The sequence below is a fragment of the Acipenser ruthenus genome, chromosome 6 (assembly GCF_902713425.1).
Source record: "Acipenser ruthenus chromosome 6, fAciRut3.2 maternal haplotype, whole genome shotgun sequence".
NCBI classification, from domain to species: Eukaryota; Metazoa; Chordata; class Actinopteri; order Acipenseriformes; family Acipenseridae; genus Acipenser; species Acipenser ruthenus.
Genome location: NC_081194.1, coordinates 72381756 through 72406296, shown reverse-complemented (window position 1 = coordinate 72406296; position 24541 = coordinate 72381756). Strand labels below are relative to the sequence as shown.

The following is a 24541-nucleotide window of genomic DNA, read 5'->3' as shown; positions in this document are numbered from 1 at the left end:
ATCCACTAAATGCAAAGGCAAGGTTTAAAAACAAGATTTGTTCCAACAATTTTAGCTTTATTTTCTGCAAATTACATCAAAACAAATAAAGTACCAAGTTTCATTTCTCAACAGTACTTTCCAAATTTTCATAAATGACAAAGTGCATAACATTTCCTTGAAATACTTTTCAATAATGTACATATTTTTTTTACAATGCTAAAGTCTTTATACAGGTTATACTTCAACAATGCTTTAGTCAATCTCTTAAGTGCTATGGCAACAACAACAAAAAAAATGAAATCAGGTTAAATTGTTTTGCAGCACTTAGAAAATGTTGTGCTACTCAAAGAACGTGTCTAGAATTAATATCAATACTAGAACCATAACAAAAAAGGTAATTAATATATTTAGTTTTTATATTTAGATAGTTATGCGTCCATTTTTTACCCCCTACACTACAAGACAATAATTAAAAGCAAGAGACAAAAGGCACACAGACACGATGACTGTAGTTTCAACACCTTTTCAAAACAATATGAACATGGGTATGGGGCTACAGGATATGCAAAATAGTTACACATTCACTTGGTCTTTTCTGTTACAAACATTTCAGGATCTTCAGTATTTTCTCTTTCCAGCCATTTCTTCACAGCTTCCAGTTACATTCTCCAAGGCAATAGGTATTTCTGTGCACTGCAGACTCATCTCGGTAATTTCCAAGGGTATTTCAGGTTTCCTGTCAAAAACCATTACCTCATCTTCAGATGAACTGTCCTCTTCAACTTTTAAGGTTAATTTAGCCACAAGGCCTATCAACTCCTGCTGATCTCTATCCAATGCAGGATTTTCTACAAAGAATATGTAGTAATTGTTAAAAGAACAAATGTTGAGTCTATATTAAAATGACCAGTGACCCCCCCCCCCCCCCCCCCCGACACACAAACTTCCAAATTGAAGCGTTATCCAGATGTTTCATTACAGTGCAAAATATTAGATCTAGGTTAATATGAAATTTTACTTGGGTAATCAAAAGTCCCGATGAAAAGAGGAGGTTGGGGGTTGAACTATGGCAAGCCAAAATGAAAATTGAGACATCTCAAATTAATTTATAGATATCTAAATTTCTAGATCTCTATTTTCAGATATTTAAATACATTTTAGGCGATAGAGGATTTCCAGATATCTTTAAAAGTGTCGTTTTAAACTTGATATCTAAAATGCATTTCTAATTTGGATAAAAGGCATCTGCCAAATAAATCTTTAAAATACATTTTCAGATATCTCAAGTTCAACAGACAGATAGATGCAGGCATGTTTAAGTGTCGCTGTAACCCACACTGATGTTTACTGTGTTCACAGATGTCCTATAGCCATTATATAATTCACTATTAATACAAATAACAATCCAGTTATATTTGTTTTCTAATCATTACCAGTCATTATTTAGTCCATTGTCAAAGAGCGTGATAAAGAATGCCGTTTTGGCTGAGGTACATCACAGATTGTTCTGTCACTTTTGAATGGACTTTGCAGTTGAATGCCACAAAACTGAATTAAGCAGTAAATATTTCAAGTAAAGTGTGTTAATACAGATCACATTAACTAAAATTACAATACATCACTGTACTTCATTATTCATAGACATTCTGAATTCAAGGTTTTAAGGGCTGTAGCATTTCAAATGGTATATCTGGCAGTTCATTCTACTTATGTTGTCTGCCTGGAGTGCTTGTGGTGTGTGTGCAGAGCTCAGAGTGAAGGGTTCTCCCCTGTTTTCTATCTTTTTCTAATTTATTTTCTTATGTTAGTTTTATATTAAAAATCTTAAGAGTTGGGTATTTTGGCCTAGGGCAGGGGTTCCCAAACTTTTTTTTTGCCGCATTCCCCCAGAGATTTTGCTACGCCCCCCTCCCCCCTTTGTAAACAGTACAATGTTTAGAAAAATATGATTAAAATAACATTGTAACATTGCGTGTAAAATGAAAGCAGGCCCCACACAGACATTGTTTTCAAACCAAACCAAAACAAAATAAAAGCCTATCTGTGCTAAATTCCAGTCTACCTCTCTCTCACTCACTCGCACAACTGCACTCGGGCATGCATGCAATCCTATTTATCTCTTCGCATTAAACCGCACCCTCCATCTACCTTCACCAATCCCAGGCATGCCATTCGGACCACCATCTCCCGCAGCATTCTGGGGGTACAAATGCATATCCAGGACTGCAGAACCCAGACAGACTGGAACCCCCCCCCCCCCCCCCAAAATGAGAATGAGTGACTATGTATGTTAATACAATTATGAATTGTGACTGTAAATGGTGTATTATATATATATGATAGATACACCATTTACAGTCACAATTCATAATTGTATTAACATACATAGTCACTTATTCTCATTCTTCATTTAAATGCAAGGACATGGAGGATTTAAAAACCCATTTAAAACATTTCACAGCCAAACCCTGTAAATTAAACAGATTGTACTATTACAGTATACCTTATTTATATCACTGTCTGGTTTTACTAGTAGAAACACGCTTAATATAGTAACTTTAAATATAAAACCAGGGAAAACATCTTTTTGAAAACATAAAGGAAAGTTAGCGTTGCTATGCTCCAAAAGACACACACTGATAATAAAATCAGAATGGATTCATGATTGGGAGGTTATTTTTAGTCATGGTACAAAATCCCTATTCCTATCAGCATCAGCAGATATAGACTGGCTTTAACAAGACCTCAAGCTCAAAATGATGACCTCACCGTGACATTCACACAATAGCGAGGAGTTTGAGGTGTCCTCAGCTAGGGTAAACTGGGCTAAAAGGGCATTTCTGATTGGGGACTGGGAGAGCAGCCAACCACTAGATTTACCACCAGGGCTAAAATGGAATCAGGAGTTTTTCAGGTACCTGGGAGTTTACTTGGGAGGGAGGGGGGGGGGGGGGCAGGGAATAGTGAAAGAGAACTGGGACAGAGTTTTATAACACTTAAAAGGCTGACTAGAAAACTGCCGTTGGCTTCTAAAATCAAGCTTTCCTACAAAGGCAGACCGTTAATTAATTTGGTCATGTCCATGCTTTGTCACAGACTAATGTTTGGAGACGAACCCCCCAACCCCACCCCGACCCCCTTTTAGAAGTTCAGAGACAATTGCCGTTTTTTGTGATGGTCTGCATTGGACAACGCAGGGGTGTTATACTTACCTGTAGAGGAAGGAGGGCAGGGTTGCTCAACACCTGTAAGGTTTAAGTCTATAGGTCTGTTCTGGATGCTTGAAGAGCCTATAGTTTGCCTTTTCAAAATGCCACTTTTTAGAAATCAACATTTTATTGCACTTCATTTCCAGAGGGGTAATAAAGGTTGGGAAATAAATCAATTTTGACAACCAAGCCTGGAAAAAAGCCCCGAATCACTAGCGAGTGATCCTATTCCTATACTATTACACAATGTTCTTGGTGTTAATAACCACATTTTAAATTACAAATGGTTCACGTTCCTCTGGTATAGTTCCCTCAACACTTAGCTGTGGTAAAGCCTATCCTTAAGAAAAACAATTTGGACTGCAAAGTCCTCAATAACTATAAGCCAAATCTCAGAAAAGTTTATAGAGTTGTTGCAATTCAATTACAAACATTTCTAACTCTTAATTAGCATAGGTCGAGAAGTTTCAGTCTGGTTTTCGTGCTGCACATAGCACCGAGACGGCCCTTGTCAGAGTTGTGAATGATCTGCCAATAAGATCCGACTTTACATCAGTTTTAATTCTTCTAGATCTAAGTGCTGCCTTTGATACCATAGACCACTCCACCCCACTGAATCGTCTCAAAGCACAGTAGGACGGTCTATTCCTTGTCCTACACTGATTCAAATCTTATCTGTCCGATAGGTTTCAGTTTGTCTACTGGGGAAGTAAAATCGGCATGATCGGAAGTTGTCTGTGGTGTTCCACAGGGCTCCATTCTAGGTCCCTTCTTGTTTTCATTCTACATGCTACCGTTGAACTTCCATTGCTATGGTGAGGATACCCAGCTATATTTGTCACTAAAGCCAGGCGCTTTTGCCTGGCTGTTATTAGCTACTAGCTAGGTGTTAATAGCTGCAGCAGTGCTTGTTTTTAGTGTTGGTGGCAGCAAGAATCAAAGTAGATTTTACTTTCTATAAATTGGTGTACAAGCTAGAAATGTTTCAGATAATCTGGGCAACTGGGGAGGGGTGGTGTGTTTGGTGGCAGAAAATAAATAAATAATTTGTTTGTAATTACTGTAATTGAGGCTATGTGCTAATCTATTGTTCATTTGGTTTGGGGTACTGGAGTGCGAGATGACGTGTGGACATTTACTTTACATTTCTGTAATTTAACCTTAAACTTGCTTCAGCTGTATTTCTCTCATGAAGTAACAAAATTGATTTTTTGATACAAGTTACTTTGCAAAAAATTATAAACAAACTTCCACAACTTCTTGTAACCATTAAGCGGTAATTCAAATTTTATGACAAGCAGAACTTTGCAAAAATAAATCCAGAATAAATGTAATCTAAATAGTACAATAAAGCCCTGATGTCAGAAACCTTAACATTGCAGTCCTATTATGAACAATGATCCAAAGTATTTCCAAACTTAACTTATTAGGATAAGCATTCAAAATACATAGAATAAAATCCTACCCCGTATTTCTGCAACATAACTGTTGTCTTCTGGTGACTGAATAACCTGTGGGGAGGAAAGTACTTCAATACAAACATCTTGGGGGAGGGGGGGGACAAGTTATTATTATTATTATTATTTATTTATTAGCAGACATAGGTCACAGACAAAAGTATTGACACCCTACACTTAAAATAAGATCTTTCAAGGAAGCAAGTTAAATACAAGCATTTCATGAACATTAGCCACTAAAACAACAAAACACCAAAATAAATTCTGGTAGTTTAACAGATTCATTATATTAATTATATTATTTTTTATATATTTATATATTATATTTTTATATATATATATATATATATATATATATATATATATATATATATATATATATATATATATAAAAAATGGCTTGGATAAATTAAGTGCCGTGATTGGCTGAACAAGATCACGGTATGACATCATAGACCAACTTACTTAACTGATCTATTAATATTACTAAGCCTTAATAGTAACAAGTATATAAACAAAGTGTTTCTGTAGGTACAAATATCAACATACAACTGAAACAGCATTTAAAAATCACTAAACAATCAGTTTTTTTTTCACCTGTCACCAAGAACTACAGAAAAATTGGCAAATATACTGTGGTATTTAGTCAGAGAACAGAACAAAGAAAACTCTGAGGCAAGCAGTAGCAGTAACACTATTCAAAAGCCATCTGAGAAATCACCACGCAAGTCTCACTCAGCATGTAATATAGTGTATATGCAGCAGCATCTACTTACTTAGCATCTAAATATTACCTTAGAAAATATGCAATTTTTAAATTTGACACAACAGATACATCCCACTACTACCCTCTGATTTCAGAAACATATTTAAAACAATTAAACTCTCTCCTGCTCTCTGCTGACACAACCATTGGGCTTTTAAACAAGGTCGGGTTCAGCATAGAATTCTATTGTGCTTGCCGTGGACAGGAAGGACACTGAAGTCGTTTAGTCCACATATCACCTAATGTTGGTTTACAATCTAAGGAATGTCAGTTACAGGCATCAGTGTGAAAACAGCCTCAGAAATTATTGGTCAGATTCTCTTGAAGACCGAAAAGCCAGAGCAGGATCATTTTCTTAAAAAATAAATAAATAAAAAAAACACAACACACACAACCACACACACACACAACACCCAACAACTCTGAAGCCCCTCTCTCGAGTGCCAGTGCAGTGTTTGGCTGTTCCATGAATCCTCCCTCAGATGTGGAAAATCAGTCTGATTTCAATGCACAAATGTAATTTCATCTCAAATGTTACTATAAAATGGCAAATGTTCAATGTAATGGTTTATGGCAAATAATTACAATATAAGTTATAATCAAAACAAACAGTCTTCAGGGACTCTCAGTGGAAGGATACATAATATTTGTTATTTTTTTCCTTAAAGCTAGTTTGTGTAATTATTTTCAAGCAAAAAATGGAGCCATTTTATAAGCGAAATTACCCACGACAGGGTGTGCGGTAAGACAATTCTTGCCGCACTTCCTGGGTGGCACACCCTGTCGTGGGTTATTTCTTACATTTATTTGATTGCTATATATATATATATATATATATATATATATATATATATATATATATATATATATATATATATATATATATATATATATATATATCACACACACACACACACAGTACTGTGCAAAAGTTTTAGGCAGGTGTGAAAAAATGCTGTAAAGTAAGAATGCTTTCAAAAATAGACCTGTTAATAGATTATATTTATCAATTAACTAAATGCAAAGTGAGTGAACAGAAGAAAAATCTAAATCAAAGCCATATTTGGTGTGACCACCCTTTGCCTTCAAAACAGCATCAATTCTTCTAGGTACACTTGCACAAAGTCAGGGATTTTGTAGGCTTATAGGTCAGGTGTATGATTAAACAATTATACCAAACAGGTGCTGATGATCATCAATTCAATATGTAGGTTGAAACACAATCATTAACTGAAACAGAAACAGCTGTGTAGGAGGAATAAAACTGGGTGAGGAACAGCCAAACTCAGCTAACAAGGTGAGGTTGCTGAAGACAGTTTACTGTCAAAAGTCATACACCATGGCAAGACTGAGCACAGAAACAAGACACAAGGTAGTTATACTGCATCAGCAAGATCTCTAGCAGGCAGAAATTTCAAGGCAGACAGGGGTTTCCAGATGTGCTGTCCAAGCTCTTTTGAAGAAGCACAAAGAAACAGGCAACGTTGAGGACCGTAGACGCAGTGGTCGGCCAAGGAAACTTACTGCAGCAGATGAAAGACACATCATGCTTACTTCCCTTCGCAATCGGAAGATGTCCAGCAGTGCCATCAGCTCAGAATTGGCAGAACACAGTGGGACCCTGGTACACCCATCTACTGTCCGGAGAAGTCTGGTCAGAAGTGGCCTTCATGGAAGACTTGCGGTCAAAAAGCCATATCTCCGACGTGGAAACAAGGCCAAGCGACTCAACTATGCACGAAAACACAGGAACTGGGGTGCAGAAAAATGGCAGCAGGTGCTCTGGACTGATTAGTCAAAATATGAAATATTTGGCTGTAGCAGAAGGCAGTTTGTTCGCCAAAGGGCTGGAGAGCAGTACACGAATGAGTGTCTACAGGCAACAGTGAAGCATGGTGGAGGTTCCTTGCAAGTTTGGGGCTGCATTTCTGCAAATGGAGTTGGGGATTTGGTCAGAATTAATGGTCTCCTCAATGCTGAGAAGTACAGGCAAATACTTATCCATCATACAATACCATCAGGGAGGCATCTGATTGGCCCCAACTTTATTCTGCAGAATGACAACGACCCCAAACATACAGCGAAAGTCATTAAGAACTATCTTCAGCGTAAAGAAGAACAAGGAGTCCTGGAAGTGATGTTATGCCCCCCAGAGAGCCCTGATCTCAACATCATCGAGTCTGTCTGGGATTGCATGAAGAGAGAGAAGCAACTGAGGCTGCCTAAATCCACAGAAGAACTGTGGTTAGTTCTCCAAGATGTTTGGGCCAACCTACCTGCCGAGTTCCTTCAAAAACTGTGTGCAAGTGTACCTAGAAGAATTGATGCTGTTTTGAAGGCAATATTGATTTGATGTAGATTTTTCTTCTGTTCACTCACTTTGCATTTTGTTAATTGATAAATATAAACTATTAACATGTCTATTTTTGAAAGCATTCTTACTTTACAGCATTTTTTCACACCTGCCTAAAACTTTTGCACAGTACTGTATGTATGTATATATGTATATATATATATGACACACAAAAATCATGCAATTTCAAATATTTGTTTATGACAAAAAGTATTGGCACCTTTACATTAATTCTGTAGAAATGTAATATAACTAATTTAAATATATATTTGATTGAATATCATTACACCAGTAACCAAGCTGCAATGTAAAGTCGATAGTCAGAGCAGATGGTCTACACAAAAGGAGTTGGATTCCGGTTTGAGAAAAGCACTCACAGCAAATTACAACAAAGGAAATGGCTACGGAACAGTATCGAAAGAAATATGGAACACCACCACCAGTCAGAACAATGATGATCAAGATGTTCCACAGAACAAATTCAACTGAAACACCTGAAAAGTGGACATCCAAAGAAATTACAGGTACAGCACGTGGGAGAATCATCCGAGCAGCTAAAAAACAAAAATCCAAGATTAACAGCCAAGGACTTAAAAGAATGATTTAAAGGCATCACACATAACATTGCACAATATCAAAACATTCTGCAAAGTACAAAATCGCCAGGTCTCAATCCAATAGAAGTGCTTTGGATTGACCTGAAAAAAAGCTGTAGCCAAGCATTGTGTTTCCAATGCTTGGAAATATACAAGACATAATGGGCCCAGATTTCACCAACAAGGTAGAATTATCACACACATCTGAAAGTGGTAATAAAGTTAAAAGGAGGACACTCAATGCTAAAAGCAGGGGTGCCAATACTTGTCATGAACAAATACTTTAAATGAAGTGTTTTTTTTTTTTTTTTTTTTAATAAAGATTTGTTAACTAGTAGAAATTGTGTACTTTACTATCTACGTTTACTAAAAGGATTGTCCTTACATTTTGGGGCTCTTCTGAAGTTAATGTTTCAAATCCAGAGTTTGATGCACAATCTTTTTCCACATCCAATGTAGGCACATCTATATTAAATACAAAATGTGTTAACTTTATATAAAGAATTTCAGATCATCATATGGGAGGTTTACAGCATTTAATTAAATCAATTCTGTGAAATCTTCCTGTGACCTTTGTATTTATTGTATTGCAACCCGTACAGCAGAATTTCTTTTGAAGTGCCAAACCCAGGTTAAGGTGGTATAAAAATGAAGGCTCTATCATTCTATATAATAGTGTGACCCAAATAAATACTCTTTGATACTTCAGCTGATGCCTTCAGGATTGTTGGCATCAAAAGATACTTAAAAACCTTATATTTGTAGCCTTTTGTAGTCTAAATAAATAAAAGGATAATCCCCAACGTGTTTCATTATATATAACTCTTCAAAACAATGAATTAGTGATGTGTCCCTATACAATAAACTAGTACAATTTACTGTCAATGTGGACCAACAGTGAATTACCAGAATTGTGAACTATTGCAGGAGCACCGTACACATCAGCAAATAGCTATCTAGTTACTCAATTTCACACTTTTTTCTCATGGAGAGAATGTGCATCATTACTACAGACATGCTGTGGAATAAAAAAAGAATTGGTGAATTAACCCACAGCCATTTGTATCTCAAAAACTTGAATTAACCCTTTGCGGTCCATTTGTTCAGCGCGTCAGGTCTAATTTATTTTCACACGCAGTTTATTTTAGACGCACTGTTTAACCCTGTGCAGTCCATTTATTAAGTGCATGTCAGGGCCAATTTATTTTCACACGTGCAGTTAATTTTAGACGCGCTGTTTAAAAGTATTTTTTTTTCCCCCACAGTCAAACAGGTTTAAAAGGCCCTGCATATCAACAAAAGCACTCAATAGGCATTCACTATAGCTATAGAAATAAATAATAATAATAATAATAATAGTCGTCCATACTGATCAATCATCTCCTAATCACTCGTTTTATCACCAAACGCCTCAATAATGCTATTTTATTACTATAACATCTCAAAAAGCTCTGCAAATGTATGTGATCTTCTTTGAGCACTGGATGCAGAAGCAGCTATCTTGTTTGTTTATGTCAGTGTTATCTCTGTGGTGCCGGGGCTATGTGTATTGCTAAGATCTGTCCTCTTTTTTCGGCTTCTCTCGGCTCCTATAGGTCTCACTTCCAGAGAAAAAACGACTAGAGACCTGTGTTTTACGTCTTTTTGATGATGTAGGACAGGATCCGACATTGGACCGGAAAGGGAAAATTGTAATGTCGGACCTAGTCCGACATAGGACCGCAAAGGGTTAAAAGACAGCATAGTTCATGTGTATATAATGCATACAAAATGAGCCAATATGTAAAAACATACCTAGCTGGACTGTACTAGTTGTAGAACTACATTTTGCAGCTGCACCATGGACCTGATCAGCCAGCTGTTTAAAAACAAATGTCAACACAGTACAACAGATATTTCAGACATATTTACATACATTGTGTCTGTATGACCCATATCCAAATTACCCATGTAGAATATGCACAATTTCATAAAAACTGGAAAAACAATTCACCATGAATCATATTTCCAAGGCTGAATACTTTCTCAGTAACACTTGAGTCTGCATACGCAGGTTATAACCCCATTTCATAACTAGTCAAAGATGATAAAAAGGTAATCCAGAAAAAGGTGAAACTTTTAAAAAACACTCTGAACTATTGGCAAGTTAGGCAGTACTGCATACCAACCTGAGTGGGATGATTTATACTCTTGGGTGCACTTTTCCATATGTTCTGTGAGGCCACTATAGCTTCAGCATCAGATTCCAACAGCAATACCTACAAATCACAGGTTTCACACAGAGTCCTACTTCATAAATTACAATACAAACAAAACACACGCTTTCTATAAATTGTTTATGCTTTGGTAAATACAAGGAGATATACATCTAGATTTAAACTTTTTCACCACTAACTTTACAGTTTTTCCATTTACTTCAAAAGGGCAGTCTGCAGTTGAGTGCAGTTACGTTTCCTAGACCTACACAGGTTTGGAGTGTTGAAGAGTATGAAAAAAGGTAATGAAGTCCTACATGTTTCACCCAATAATTTCCAATGTCAAAGTGCCATATAACTAGGCTTGCTACTTTTCGATTTTGAAAAATTGGTAAAGCTCGTTAAATGTCGAATTCCCAAGAAATGAGTTTGACAAATATTTACATACGATAAACATCGGTAAAACCACTTTCTATTTTTTCTTACCAAAATCATAATTTAGAAATAATTTCTAGTTTGTGTAGTTAATACTTGCTGTCTGTCCCGTCTCCGTTTTGCTCCGAATGGCTGGCGGTCGCCGTCAGTCAACTCAGTGGCTACTGTAGTTTCACCGTCAGTCATTTCATCCTGTTCCGACAGATCTCGTTGACTGAAGCAGCGCTAGAATGCTCTCATTCGTTTAAAAGGACAAACCTGCACCGACTGTGCACTTTCATTTGCCAGCTACAGCGCTTTCATTCAAAACACCTACCTTGAAATTAGCGGGTTAAGGTGTAGGTAGGCTTTTGCTATAGGTTCATACGGTGACAGTTACTAATTTGATTTGAAAAAGGGGCTCAAGAGAAAAACACTAATTGAGTATTATGCACAATACCCTGAACGACGACTGAAGTCTCCGTGTCAGGATGAAGCGGACCCGTCTGCCTTGCCTTCAGATGACTCCAGCTGTGCTGAAGCAGTAGAGGGGTGGAGCTCAGACTCTGGATAATAAGTGCAAGTTAGTTCTGTTCAGCTATCTAATGTTTTGTTCTGTGCATATTATTTTTACTTGTAAATCTATGTGTAATACACTTTTATATTGCGTTTTCTACTGCTTAGAGACAATTTAAAATGTGTAGGATCTTTATCTCTACAAAGTAGCTCCGCTATGACCAAACATTATTTCAACTAGAATGTTGGGAAGCATGATTTTGTTGCATGTTGAATATGAAAGGGGTTTCGCTAAAATGAGACATTTCTCAATGGCAAAGGTTGATTTCATCCATTTCGCTGCTTCAAAATTGAAAAATGAAAGATAGAAAAAAGGTAAAAATTCTCCCAAAAATAAACGTTGCTATGGCAAAAAATAGAAATCGAATAGTAGCAAGCCTACATACAACTCAAATACTGTTTTCAGTTACCTTTGTCGTCTCATCATACACCTTCAGAATCTGAGCCTTGCACCAAGTTTTGGAGACGTAGGCCCACACAACACAATCAGATCCAACACCAAGCTCGTCCTCAGTCTCAAGCTTCAATCCAATGAAATCTAGAAAGATGCTTTTGTTATAAAAATCACCCTAGGTGAACTGATCCAACATCTGTATTAGACTTGTATATCCCTAGTCCAACATCTTTTTTTGCATTTCTTTCAATACAGTTTACACATATAGAGCTACATATAGCTGAAGCACAGTAACATTTACAGAGATAAAGGATATGCTCTATGATGATTAGAGATACCACAGGTAGCTAGCTACCTTGGATAAATGTGCTGTCGTCAACTATATCCAGATGAAAAATAAATACCTTTATTTGCTTAATTCAGATGTGTATTTGTACATGCCCACAAGAGTAAATTAGCCTAAAATCAATAATACAAAAGGCATAGTCTATGCAAAAAGGGTGCCCCTTTACTGTGCTTATTATTTTGACTTTACATGAACATTAGGATTAAATTAAAACCAACCCACCTGGTTCACATCCATGAGGATCACTTTGTTGATTTTGCACCCCTTTGATCTCCGTGTCCAGAACCAAACTATCCACCACCTCGGCTGCTGAATCTAAACCCACTAATTGTCTGAGATTCTCCTCATGAATATCTTTACCTTCTACCTGATCACGAGAAACCAAAAGCTCAACGTTTCCATCCACTATGCAGCATTGTTGATCTACGTCATACAGTTTACAGCAAGAATGTTCTGTTAGAGATCGATTTAAAACGTGGCATGCGTTGCTAGTTTCACGGACATTGGAATCACGTTCTTGAATATCTTCAAGGAGCAGGAAAGCATGGTCATATTTAGGATAATTAGCCATTGTATCATTTATTTCAACTGTGTTTGTGTCCGTACAGTTTTCTTCTTGTATACAAGTTTCTCCTCCATTTGAAGAAAGATCATTATTTAAGCTAAGCTCATCAGTATTTGATTCCAAATACTCAGACTCTTCAAACAGAATTATTTTTTGAACATCCTTTAGGGGATGAAAATTGCTCGTTTTACATTGATAAAATAAATCCACTGTTTGAACTGTGGGTTGTTCAGCTTTGGTTACTTCCCTTGGACAGATTTCTCCTCTAGAAGGATTGTTCACATTTTCTTCAAAGGAAACTCTCTCAACATCCTGGACATCGTGTTTTACTTTTTCACATTCAATAGCATCACTTAATTTTATTGAAAGTTCATTTACAACAGTTACATCTTGAGCAGTGTCTGTATTTGAAGGAAGATTAGCACTTTGTTCATCTGTTTGAAGCTTTTCAGTAGCTCTCTGTACTGTTGACACAACTTTACACATTTCTTCCACTGTAAAGGTTTTTGGAACATCGTCCCCAGTTTCATCTACAGAAGGCAACTGGGAAACATTACTTATTTCAACTGTGTGTTTATCTTTTGGAGTTTCTTCCTGTGTAAGGGTAGACTCTGTGTTGGACTGAAGGTTACAGTCTTCAAGTGTGCCTGTCTGAATCTTTCCCGCGTCGCCAAAGAGTTCTGTATTTCTTTCTATAGTTGACAAATCAGAATTCTCTACAGATAGAAAGGGTTTTTGAGCACAAGCTTGGGGATCATGGTCAACAGCTTCATAGGTTGTTCCAACCATGTCTGCGTCTCCACCAGTTTCATCCAGTGTAAAGCTCTCCTTTTTGGAAGCAAAATGAATACTCTGTTCATCAGTGCCAATGTGAAGTTTTTCAGCATTACTCAATGTTGCAATCCTTCTCTGCAACTCAGACTTTTCTTCAGGTGGACACACTTCATTTGCAACCAGCATGTCTGCAATAGTTTGCTGCTGTTCATGCTCAGTATTTACATACTCCTTTCTTTCTTCAGTATGCATTTTCCAGTAATTTCTCATGATGTCATTTACCACTGCTTCATTGCTCTCTACTTTGACATGAAATAGATGATCTCCATGGTTATCCTCTTCACACTTCAAAACTGAAACCTTTAAAAGCTGGTCTGAAAGAAGTGTTATGAATTTATCAGCAGCACCAACATCCCAACAACCAGCAGAGAGATCAAACCCTTCCAAAATACACAAAAATGCTTGCATTGGTATTTCAAAAAATTCAGCAGGCACCAACTTAAGTAATTCTTGGTTTACATCAACTTCATTACCATAGTCAACAAATATTATTGAGAGAACATCCATATGTATTCTTTTTATTTCTGCTCTATACCAGTGTTCATCTTCTGTAAACAGAGCAAGGCATGGGTTTCCAGGACGTAGAAAATCAACACAGACACCAGTCTCTTCTGGATTGCTTCCAGCTGAATCTGCCATTTCAGCAATTCTTTGAAGGATATCAGAATTTGCAGACTGACACCAGAAATATCCTGGACCCACCACAGAAGAAGCATAGGCATACAATGACTGTCCAGGTGATATCACACATCTGGAATATTGTAAGGCAGGCTGTTCCATTTCAGGTTCTTTCATTTTGTTTTCAGGAACACTAGCCAAACCTTTTGAGACTGCTTCACCTGATTTTTGCTGTACACACTGTTTTATAACACTCCTACTGGCTGCAAAACCACTCCTAACTAAATAGTCGGCAACAACATTCTGCTGGTCAAGTAGATTAACCTCCCATAACAGTCCAGACTGCTTCATGAATTCACATGTTAATTTTTTTATTCCTTCATTTTCCCCAGTTGCCATTTTGAACTGCAACACAGAATCCTGCCCCCACTCACCATCAGTATTGGCACTTTCCACTCCACTGAGCAAGCAATGAATGCTTAGCCTTGGGATTTTTATGAATTCTTGGGATAGCAGACGAACCCTTGTGGCATCAATTGTAGCTGTATTTCCAAAGTCTAAAAATTCCACATTCAGTGTGCCATCTTCAAGTTTGTTTTTTAAAACAGCACGGTACCAGGAACCATCATCAGGAAACTCAGCACACACTAAATCTTCTGGCTGTAAACGGTCAGCATCAAGGTTTGTAGCACCCAATTGATCAGCATTTAGTTTTTCCACAACAGAATATATTTCATCTTCTTCTTGAACCAACTGGACAAAGAAACTAGATGGGCAATTTGAATGCGAAACATACACTTCCTTTACCTCACCAAGCTCTATGCATTTTGGAGGGAGGTCTCCAAGATTAGGTAAAGACCTCGCTCCTGTTTTCACATTTACCACAGCACTTTCTTTTAAACTGCAAACTTCCCAGTCATGTGCCGGTCCACTGGAAGGACTTGTATTATCCATCTGTTGGTTAGATGGAGCAATTTTCTTATTGTGTTCAAATTTGGGAGAGGAAATCAGATGCTTTTGTTCACCTTTAGGTGGTCTCCAGTTCACTCTGTCTGGTGTCCAAACAACTCCTGAATCGCCACTAAATGATTTACTTTCTCCGATTTGGGAAGACAATCTTGCTTTATATTCATCCCTACTCTTAAAAGTTGGTGTAGTTTCTTTCCTCATTAGTGTTAGTTCTTGTGCATTCCTAAATTTGGTTTCCACTACCTCAATGGAAAGACGTTCCTGTCTCAAACTCTGTACAGCAAGTTTTTCTTTGATATTTGCATTGATCTGGCTATTCTCATTATACAGTTCAACAATCAGCTTTCCATCAGACTCTTTTGCTACCACTATAGCTTTCAAGGTCTTACCAAAGATTGCATTTTCAAACCATTCATTTACCTTTTTAGGCACATCAACTGGGATATCAGATAAGCCACACACAACAGCTTGTATAGGTACAGACATAATGTCACTAGCTTCAATCGGAACAGGAAGCAAATCCGATTTTTCCACCACCTGAGTGTCTCCATAATCCACAAAAAACACTTGGATTGTCGGTTCTACAGATTGAATTTGCCCTCTGTACCAATGACCATCACTATATTTTGCAAAGCACACTGTGCCAAATGTTTTGGGGCAGTCTATGCGCTGCAGCTCTTCACACAGATAGTTCACCTTTTCTGCCAGCTGATGTACGATGTCTGCATTCCTTCCTAACTGACAGTAGAAGTTACCCACATTTTTTATGTGCGTTGCATAAATCTCCTCTTCTCCACCCGTTTTTATATTGTGTGTTGAATAATAGTAGGTGTCAAGATGAAAGGGAGGCTGTGGGGCTTTTTTTGGCAGTGCACACTGAGCCAATCCTTTCTGAACAAGCAAATTGCAAATACTTTGAAACTGTGTTTCTAGGTCCACCACATTGAAGACAACTTTGTTTGAGTCGTACATAACTGCATAAATAGTACACGTCAACTCCAAACAGGCTGTAGCTGCATTATCAACAAACTCTTGAAACTGAAATACTGCTCTCTCATTCCAGTGTAAAGGATCCTGGGCAACAGGCTGAATCAAGTTATACAGGCTACACCTAAAAGCCTGACCTTTCAACCGAAGAAATGCTGGGTTTATGGCACGCAAGTCTTTCAAGGAGACCTTCTCTGTATTGCCAAAATCTATATGCAAAACATCAACCTCCAGGGAGGCAGGAATTTTCCTGATAACGTATGCTCTGTACCACCTTCCATCGTGAGCATGTCGAGCAATGCAAGCTACTTCACCAGGTTTGTAAGGGTCTGAGCGAGTCATATAATACTCTTGGATTTCTTCCATAAGTAATGCAAGACAGCCAGCACTTTCAGACAATTGGCACCAGAAGTCATTTGGACTTTCAATACACGACACATTTACTTCTACAGAACTTCCTATTGGAAACAGAGTTTCTTTGAAGACAGACCTAGTTTCACAGCCACTTGTAGGCATGCCGCTTGACACAGGAGGAGGGCCTCTGGTGAGTTTACAGTGGTCTGTTTTCTCACTTTGAGTTTGCACTGCAAGGCAAGGTTGTGCAATTCTTGTAAACTTGGTGACAGCTTTCTCAGTTTCTTCATACTCTGCATATCCAGCACTACACATCAACTTATTTACACATTTTTCTCCATCAACAGATCTATCAATTAATTCAATTACATACTCGTCTTGATGTTTTGCAGATACTTGAATCATAAGTACCTTGTCGGCAACTATCTTTATGAAGTGAGTAACTGCATTTTTACTCCATTTTCCACCTATGGGTTGGATATCTGAAAGACGACACTTCACTGCTAGAGAAGGCAACTCTTGAAACTTGGAAGGAAGAATTTTCAAATCATACCGGTCAACAATCTCTGTATTTCCATAATCTACAAAATCTACCTCAATCAAATGCCCATGCAATTTACGGATTACGGCCCTGTAATACAAGCCATCTTTGGCTTTAGCAATACAATAAAGTCCTGTTTTAAGGGTTTTGACAATGCCTTCTAGTTGAGTTGCCTTGGTATAAAACTCTCTAATGCCACCCATCATTTGGTCAAACTTAATTGCATAGTCCTGCGTCCGAATCCAGAATTCTGAAGGGTCAGTCACAAACTCAACAACTGCATCATAGAAACAGCCCAGTCCAAGGCTTTCTGTCTTAATGTTGTACATATTTGCCACTGAAGTGCTGTGCACTGCAGAAGCCGGTTCATCACCTTGACCTAATGCTTGAGGTTGCAGACAGAATGTTTCTCCGGTAATTTGACCTTCAAGAGGATTCTCCTTTGTTTCTGAAAGGCATGTCTCTCTCATGCCAAGCATGAGATTTATGTTTAAACTTTCATCTCCATAGAGAGTAACATAGTAAACACCCTCCGAGTAACTGTGATATTCAAACTTGGCATTTACAACTCTGTGTAGAATAAGAGATTTCAGATTCTCCATCTGGGCAGTTGACCATCCAACTCCATGGTCCGATAAGCCAAGCAAGGAACACAAATAAGTGACAACCGGCATTCTGAAGTATTCAGCGGCCAAACTTCTGATGCCACCAAAAGGAATCAGTTCCTTCCTCCCATAATCTACATGCAACACTTCAACAACATTACTGCTGGACAAGACCTGCTGCACAATAGATCTGTACCACCTGCCATCTTTTCCTCTAGCTGCACACGGAGATCCCAGAACTTCTGGTATAGTCTTCTCCAAGCCAGATCTTCCTTCATAAAACTGACTCATATGCTCAGTTAATTTCTTCAGTTCATGAGAAAAGATTCTCAGTTGGCAAAAGAATCTTAAAGGATTAATCAGTTCTGTGACAACTACCGCCTCTGTAGTTTCAGATTGTAGCTGCGGATAAAAGTAATCTTGGTTGATCCCAAGGTCCTTCTCAGGAACATCTCCACTCTCCACAAGTTTACTTCTGATAGAGAGGGAAAGCTGCTGAGATTCTTGATTGGATAAAGCAGTAGTCATTGACTGCATTGATCTTTCAACAAATAACTTAAAAGTTTTATTGGACAACCTTTTAGCAAATCCCATTTCAAACATCTGTTTGGATACACAGGGCACATCAAGGAGGAAAGTCCTATGTGGCAGCAACACATCCTGAACGCAGCCGTCAACACTTTTACCACCGAGACTCTTCAAAAACTCTAAAGCCATGGGGGACCATTTATTCTCAGTGGAAAGTGGCACCACATTAGCAAGAATACAGAATTCCACTTCAGGAGGAAGGTGAAAAAAGTCATTCCGCCCATGAGCTAAATTATAAGCAACGACATCCAGGGTTCGTCCTTCATCAATAAGAAACACATGATAATCCCTTCCTTTTCGAACAAGAATCCTTGCTCTGTACCACGTTTCAATTATCTGCACAAGACACAAGTCCCCAGGACTTCCTTCTGCATTTCCAAACCTAGTCTTTGGGAAAGTCTGAATTTCTCTTCTTAAACGTTGGTATTCTACTTTTCTCTCCTGATCAAATTGGCCCCATAACTCCACTATAACAGAATATGGATGTAGATTGATCCTGGTAAAATGAATAGTAATATTGGAACCTGGTGTCGGCAGTCCAGGAGTTGAGCACATTTTGAAGAAACTCCAAAGTCAAGTCTTCCATTAAAAGGTTTAAGATCTATAAAATGGCCAGATACTGCACAACCTGTGTGGGGAGTGAAGAGAAAAAGAAAGGTTTTAGTCTGCATTCCCCCTTATGGATGTGCTTTTGATACATTTTTATGAACATTTGAATGTTATGCAGGTGTCAGCATTTAAACCATATCTACATACACACTCTATTACATTATGATTTGAGCTTCTGTTTTGGGGGTTTTATTAATTGTATTTCTGTGCTTTACCTATTTTTGAATTTTATGTAAATTGTTTTTTTTTCTGGGCTTTCGTTTTTAATATACTGTATAAAATTAGTGTTTTTCGGTACTTTCCAAAATGCTTGAGCGGTTTTTCGTTGTCTTCCACAATGAAATCCTTATGGTCACAGACATATTCTGCTAGGGTTTTTGAGTGTAGGCATTTTTGTACATTGACACAGTTCTGTTTTAAATCACCTGCATCTTAACTGTAATATAGCTTTAAATCCCGCTAACAAACCTCCATCCTGGTTGTAATCTCGTTTTAAATCTCCCAAGCAGCGTCTCCAATAAAAATGTAGGAATGGGCTGTCACTCAGTAGTTGGGGCGAGTTTAAAGTATTCAGAACGAATCAATGATAGATGAAAGTCAGGAAGGCGGGGCAACACTGGGAAATGTACGTATTATTCTTGAAGTAGGTTTTATTTAACAGAAAAAAGGTAAAGTCAGCGTGAATTGATTAACCATTTCCACAGTTTTTCAGGTGTTTTCCGGCATTTATTGGCTATCTACCAGTTTCATTTATTTTGTATCGGGGGTGTTTTATAGGGTTTTATTGGTTAAAACTGAAAATCAGACGCCCCAATTATGATGTATACAGATAAGCAAATAACATTTTAACATTGTATAGACAACTACAAAAGTAATATGTAATTATATATATATATTTTATTTATTTATTTATTTCCCAGAAAAAAACAGTGCAATATAATGATCAAATATATCGATTTGGTAATATAAAAACTGTTTAGATTTTTGTGTGTCAGTTTCAGTTTCTAAATTGGTTACTATGCAACCCGGCTCAGAGATTTTAGTATGTCAATGCCACAATAAACCTTCATTGAAATACAGGAGCTTCGACTTATGACGCTTCGACTTACGACTTTTTTGCATTATTACCCTGCTTTGACTTTACGATATCGACATGGCATTTACGACACGGCGAGACACGAGCCATGCGTCATGTGCACATGCTCGGTGTCCGAACCGCAGTACCTGTTGTGGGTGCCCTGACTCAGTCACTTAGCGTTTTTTTTTTTTTTTTTTTAATTTTAATTTATGCATGCAACTTTTTTTTTTTTTATTTAGAATGGATTTGCCTTTAAAAATGTTTGATAAGAGCAGTGGACTCAAAACGAAACCCAAGCTGTGAAGTATCACATGATGAGGGGCTTAACTTCAGGCGATCGTATTTGCGGCTAGGAGTACCGCATACGCACACCGATTACGTCATTGGAAAGCTCCTAGTCTGTACTTTTAAACAAGCCAGGTAGGTGCCAGAGTAATATGCGCGTAACCACCGGGGCACAGGCTCCCCAAAATGTGTGGATAAAGGCGTTTGCTAAATAAACAAATAATAATAATAACAATAATAATAATAATAATAAATAAAACTGGCAAGTCGAAGAACTGGGTTGCTGTGCACATCTGCAGCATGCAGTCCACCTACACAGGTAAAGATTTGAAATGGAATATACAACAAGAGTGGTATATCATGGAGGTATTTGGACTTCAAGTACAGAACCTCAGCCCAAGGTTCCCATACCAGAAGGATGAAAGACAACCACTGACAGCCTGTCTGGATGACTTCCTGAAGCAGCTAAAGCTTACAGTGAACTGATCAAATGCGGTTGCAGTCTGAACGAGGTTGTTGAAACTGTAAGTGCTCTGCAGTGCACTGAACTTTACAGTTGCAACTGTCAGAAATAGTTGGCTGTCATAGCTTAAGCTAAGCAAATACCATAACCACATTGTTATCCAAATTATCTTTGTAGAAATAATTGTTACTAGAAACCTTGTTAAGGAATGTTTTTTATATTTATCACTTCTTTTCAGCTCTAACGGAAGTAATCCCCTCATTAAAATGACATCATGACATTATGAGTCTGCCTTTTTTTTTTCCACAACTTATTCACAAACCAACTATATCAATATTCACAACATTCAAATTCTAACCTCTAAAATGCCAGTATGGCATTTTAAATAACATTGACCTGTGTTTTGAGGTATTTTTAAAGCACTGACATCACATTAGCCCTCTGTTCATCAGATTTTTTTTGGAGCTTACAAATTCTGAATAATTTAATTTGACCCCCATGTGATGCCAACAACAAAAACGTATTTCAGGGTTTTGCAGGGCTTGAATTTCATGTGTGCTGGGGGGGGTTCCACCCTATGCTGCAGCCAATGGGGGGGGGGGGGGGATATTCCAAAATGTTAGGGGGGAATGCAAAAGAAAAGGCACTTTTGCATATAAAAACTAATATATATATATATATATATTTATATATATATATATATATATATATATATATATATATTACTGCATCATCATTCACACTGGTGTTGCTTTAAAATAAGCTGCTTTCAGGAGACCTACAGCTGCTTATCACTGTGAGACAGAGCACTCTCCATTGCTTTAGCCACTGCTTGACGAAGTTTTTGCATGCAGCAGAAGAAAAAAGTGCTTTTCTTTTTAACCAGTGCTCCATTTTTTTTTTTTTTTAACCCTTTACACTGTTTTCATTTACATATGTATAAACTACTGGATAGTTTGTACTGCATGCATGTAACATATCAAATGAAAGGCCACAAAATGTCCTTTCATATTATGCAAGTTACAACACTATCATGCATACTATATGTGGTAGAGATGAGAATATAGGGAAAATAAAATATATATTTTTTCCAAAATAATCATGTTTGGTCACTGCTAAATATGCTGTAATCATTGGTCAAAAAAAAAAAGAAAACACACCACACCGCACCACTGAACCTCTATGAAATTAACATGGGGCAGAAAGCTGAGCGCCTAAGCTTTCCAACGTTACCGCCCCTTTCTGTCTAGCTGCTACGGAGCAATAGGCTCAAAACGAAACCCAAGCTGTAAACTCTGTCACATGATGAGAGGCTTAACTTCAGGCAAATCGTAGTTCCGGCTAGGAGTACCGCATACACCTGCCTTGTCTGGCCTGGCAGACCTGGCCTGGTCTGCATTTGCCATTTCGGAGGTTGATTTCTCTAAAATGCTATGCATTGTAAAAACTTGTCTAGCACTGGAACTGTACAAGATATTTAAATTCTCATTTCAGATTTGAAATCCTTGAGGAATTATGAAGCTACAATATACTTGTATACAATATAAGTTTTTTCTGTAAAACTTGGAAAGAGGTTGAAATTGGCAGGTTTTTTTATTATTATTTTACATTTGCCATTTCAGAAGTTATTTTTTCTAAAATACTATGCATTGTAAAACCTTGTGTAACTCACTGTACAATATATTTCAATTCTTGGAAAATTGCGCAGCTACCATGTGCTTTTTTAAAATATATATACAAAACTTGGAAAGAGGTTGAAATTGGCAGTTAAATATTTATTTTACATTTTTTGGGAGGTGTAGCGCATATGAAACATATATAATAGACACCGCAACAAAATAAATTACATCACTGGAAAGATACTTGATGCCTTTCTGTAGATGTATTGGGGTTTCATTTCTGATTTAAGGTGCCAAAACTAAAGCGCTTAAACACAGTGATCATTCATGACCAAATATGGTCATTCGGCGTAGGCAGCAAAGGGTTAAATGGGACTGTTTTGAACGTGAATTCAAAGCGCAGCATAGTGTTTTGAACGTACGTTCATTACACTCGAGTGTTATAAACTTACATTAACAACACTCGTGTTTTATATTGTTTTTGGGCGTCCTACATCTGGGCAGTTTGGAACCACTTTAAAATGAATTATTTCTACACGGTTGCAAAGCAGGCTCTTTCCTTTATATAAAAAAAGTTACAAGTACAGAGACAACCTTTTAATTTAAAAAGTCAGATCATATTCATATTTCCATATTTATAATTCGACTTGAAGCTCCAAATTTGCAGTTATATGTCACCGTAAATACCTTGTTTACAAAAGAAAACATAGAAATACACCCACCCCTCGTTTTATCGCCCCTCGCTATACTGCGGATTCGGATATATCGCGGGCCTGAGTTGGCTCCCCATTTTTACAGTCTAACTGCGCATGCAATTTCACTTGTTTGTTTTATTTCGTACTGCACACCACAAATATACAAAACAATTAAAAAAACAAATCGCACTGTTATTATATTACACACGCATTGCAAAATAACACAAAGCAAATTAAATACCTACTTGCTGAAGCGGTTTTTATTTTACCAACCAGATATTCACTTGTGCCAGCTGCAATGCACTGGCAAAAGTCACAGGGCGAGTTAAAATGGTGTGCTACTTATACGAAAAATGAGAAATAAACAGGTTATGTAGAGGATTTATATGGGACCCTGACGCCCACGATAAAACGGTTGTACAGTATTTGTTAGCCTTTTTTCTATGGGTGAAAAATGGTGAAAAATCACAGATATCTTCAAATGTATTTATTTACTACATTAACCGTTTTCAAATCTTTCATTTTATGTTAACTACGTTGCACACATTCCGCCTTTTTAATCTTAAAAATAAAATATGTAACTATCCGTACACTTAAATAAAAAACAAAACCGTAAAACAATAAAAAGCAATCAATTACCAGACATTTTCTAAAGATAATATTCTACAGAGTTAATTTGAGTGTCAAATAAGTGAATATTATGCAGCCTGAAAAACCAAGTCCTAACGCAAAAAACAAATCACGCAGATTTAGATTACGGCGTTTCAATTATAAAAACCAATGGGGCGATTATTATCAAATCATTGATAAACAATCAGCAATTGAAAAAAAACGGTAAAATATATCACACACACACAGACTGAATATTAATATTTAATACAAACTTACTTACCCCCTTTCGTATTTCAGTAAGTAAACTTTCCTTTCGTAAACAATGTCAGATTCAACCAAACAGGTTGGAGGGAAAACTGCTCGTTCGTCCACACAGGATTCCTCAATAATTAATTCACGAAACACATTGCCTAATGTTCAGTTTAATTTGGGTAAAATATGTTTTGATCTGGAACAGTCTCAAAGGGATGTTTGATAAAAAAATGTTTATTTTTCAAAGTTTTGAAGGTTACAAATTATACAACTTAGTTGTTCCAATATTCGTCTTCACAAACAAAACTCCTTCAAGCCAACCTAACCGTTTCTGTCACATTTACCGCTTCCGGTCATTCCAACTTCAAAGGCAGGGGGTGGGGGGCGTGCCTCTGAAAATAATCACAGCTGTTGTAAGAGAAAATGAAGTTGTTTTCTAAATAATACATTCATTAACTGAATACATTTACATGTTGAATTTTTTTTTATTTAATGCACCATAACATTTTACTTATTTTTTTACAAAATTACTTATGTGGTAGAGACCTTGCTGCTCTGTGCTCCAAAACCGGAGTCGGA

General features: G+C 37.3%; 1 protein-coding gene across 3 annotated transcripts; it reads right to left on the bottom strand.

The window, feature by feature from the left end:
• Nucleotides 1-45: 45 nt before the first annotated feature.
• On the bottom strand, nucleotides 46-24284 carry LOC117410972 (tudor domain-containing 6-like). Of its 3 annotated transcripts, none has more exons than XM_059025786.1 (8): nucleotides 23991-24284; nucleotides 12511-18977; nucleotides 11959-12086; nucleotides 10532-10621; nucleotides 10158-10221; nucleotides 8749-8828; nucleotides 4657-4702; nucleotides 46-830 (listed from the first exon to the last, which is right to left on the bottom strand). In XM_059025786.1, the coding sequence occupies exons 2-8, from the start codon at nucleotides 18902-18904 to the stop codon at nucleotides 601-603; spliced, it is 7032 nt and encodes a 2343-aa protein (XP_058881769.1). In that variant the 5' UTR covers nucleotides 18905-18977; nucleotides 23991-24284; the 3' UTR covers nucleotides 46-600. The 3 variants fall into 3 exon arrangements, 2 of the variants coding, with proteins under 2 accessions (XP_058881769.1, XP_058881770.1); XM_059025787.1 differs by having other exon boundaries at nucleotides 46-718; XR_009328960.1 differs by lacking the exons at nucleotides 46-830; nucleotides 4657-4702; nucleotides 8749-8828 and adding an exon at nucleotides 11433-11538.
• Between the last annotated feature and the right edge of the window lie 257 nt (nucleotides 24285-24541).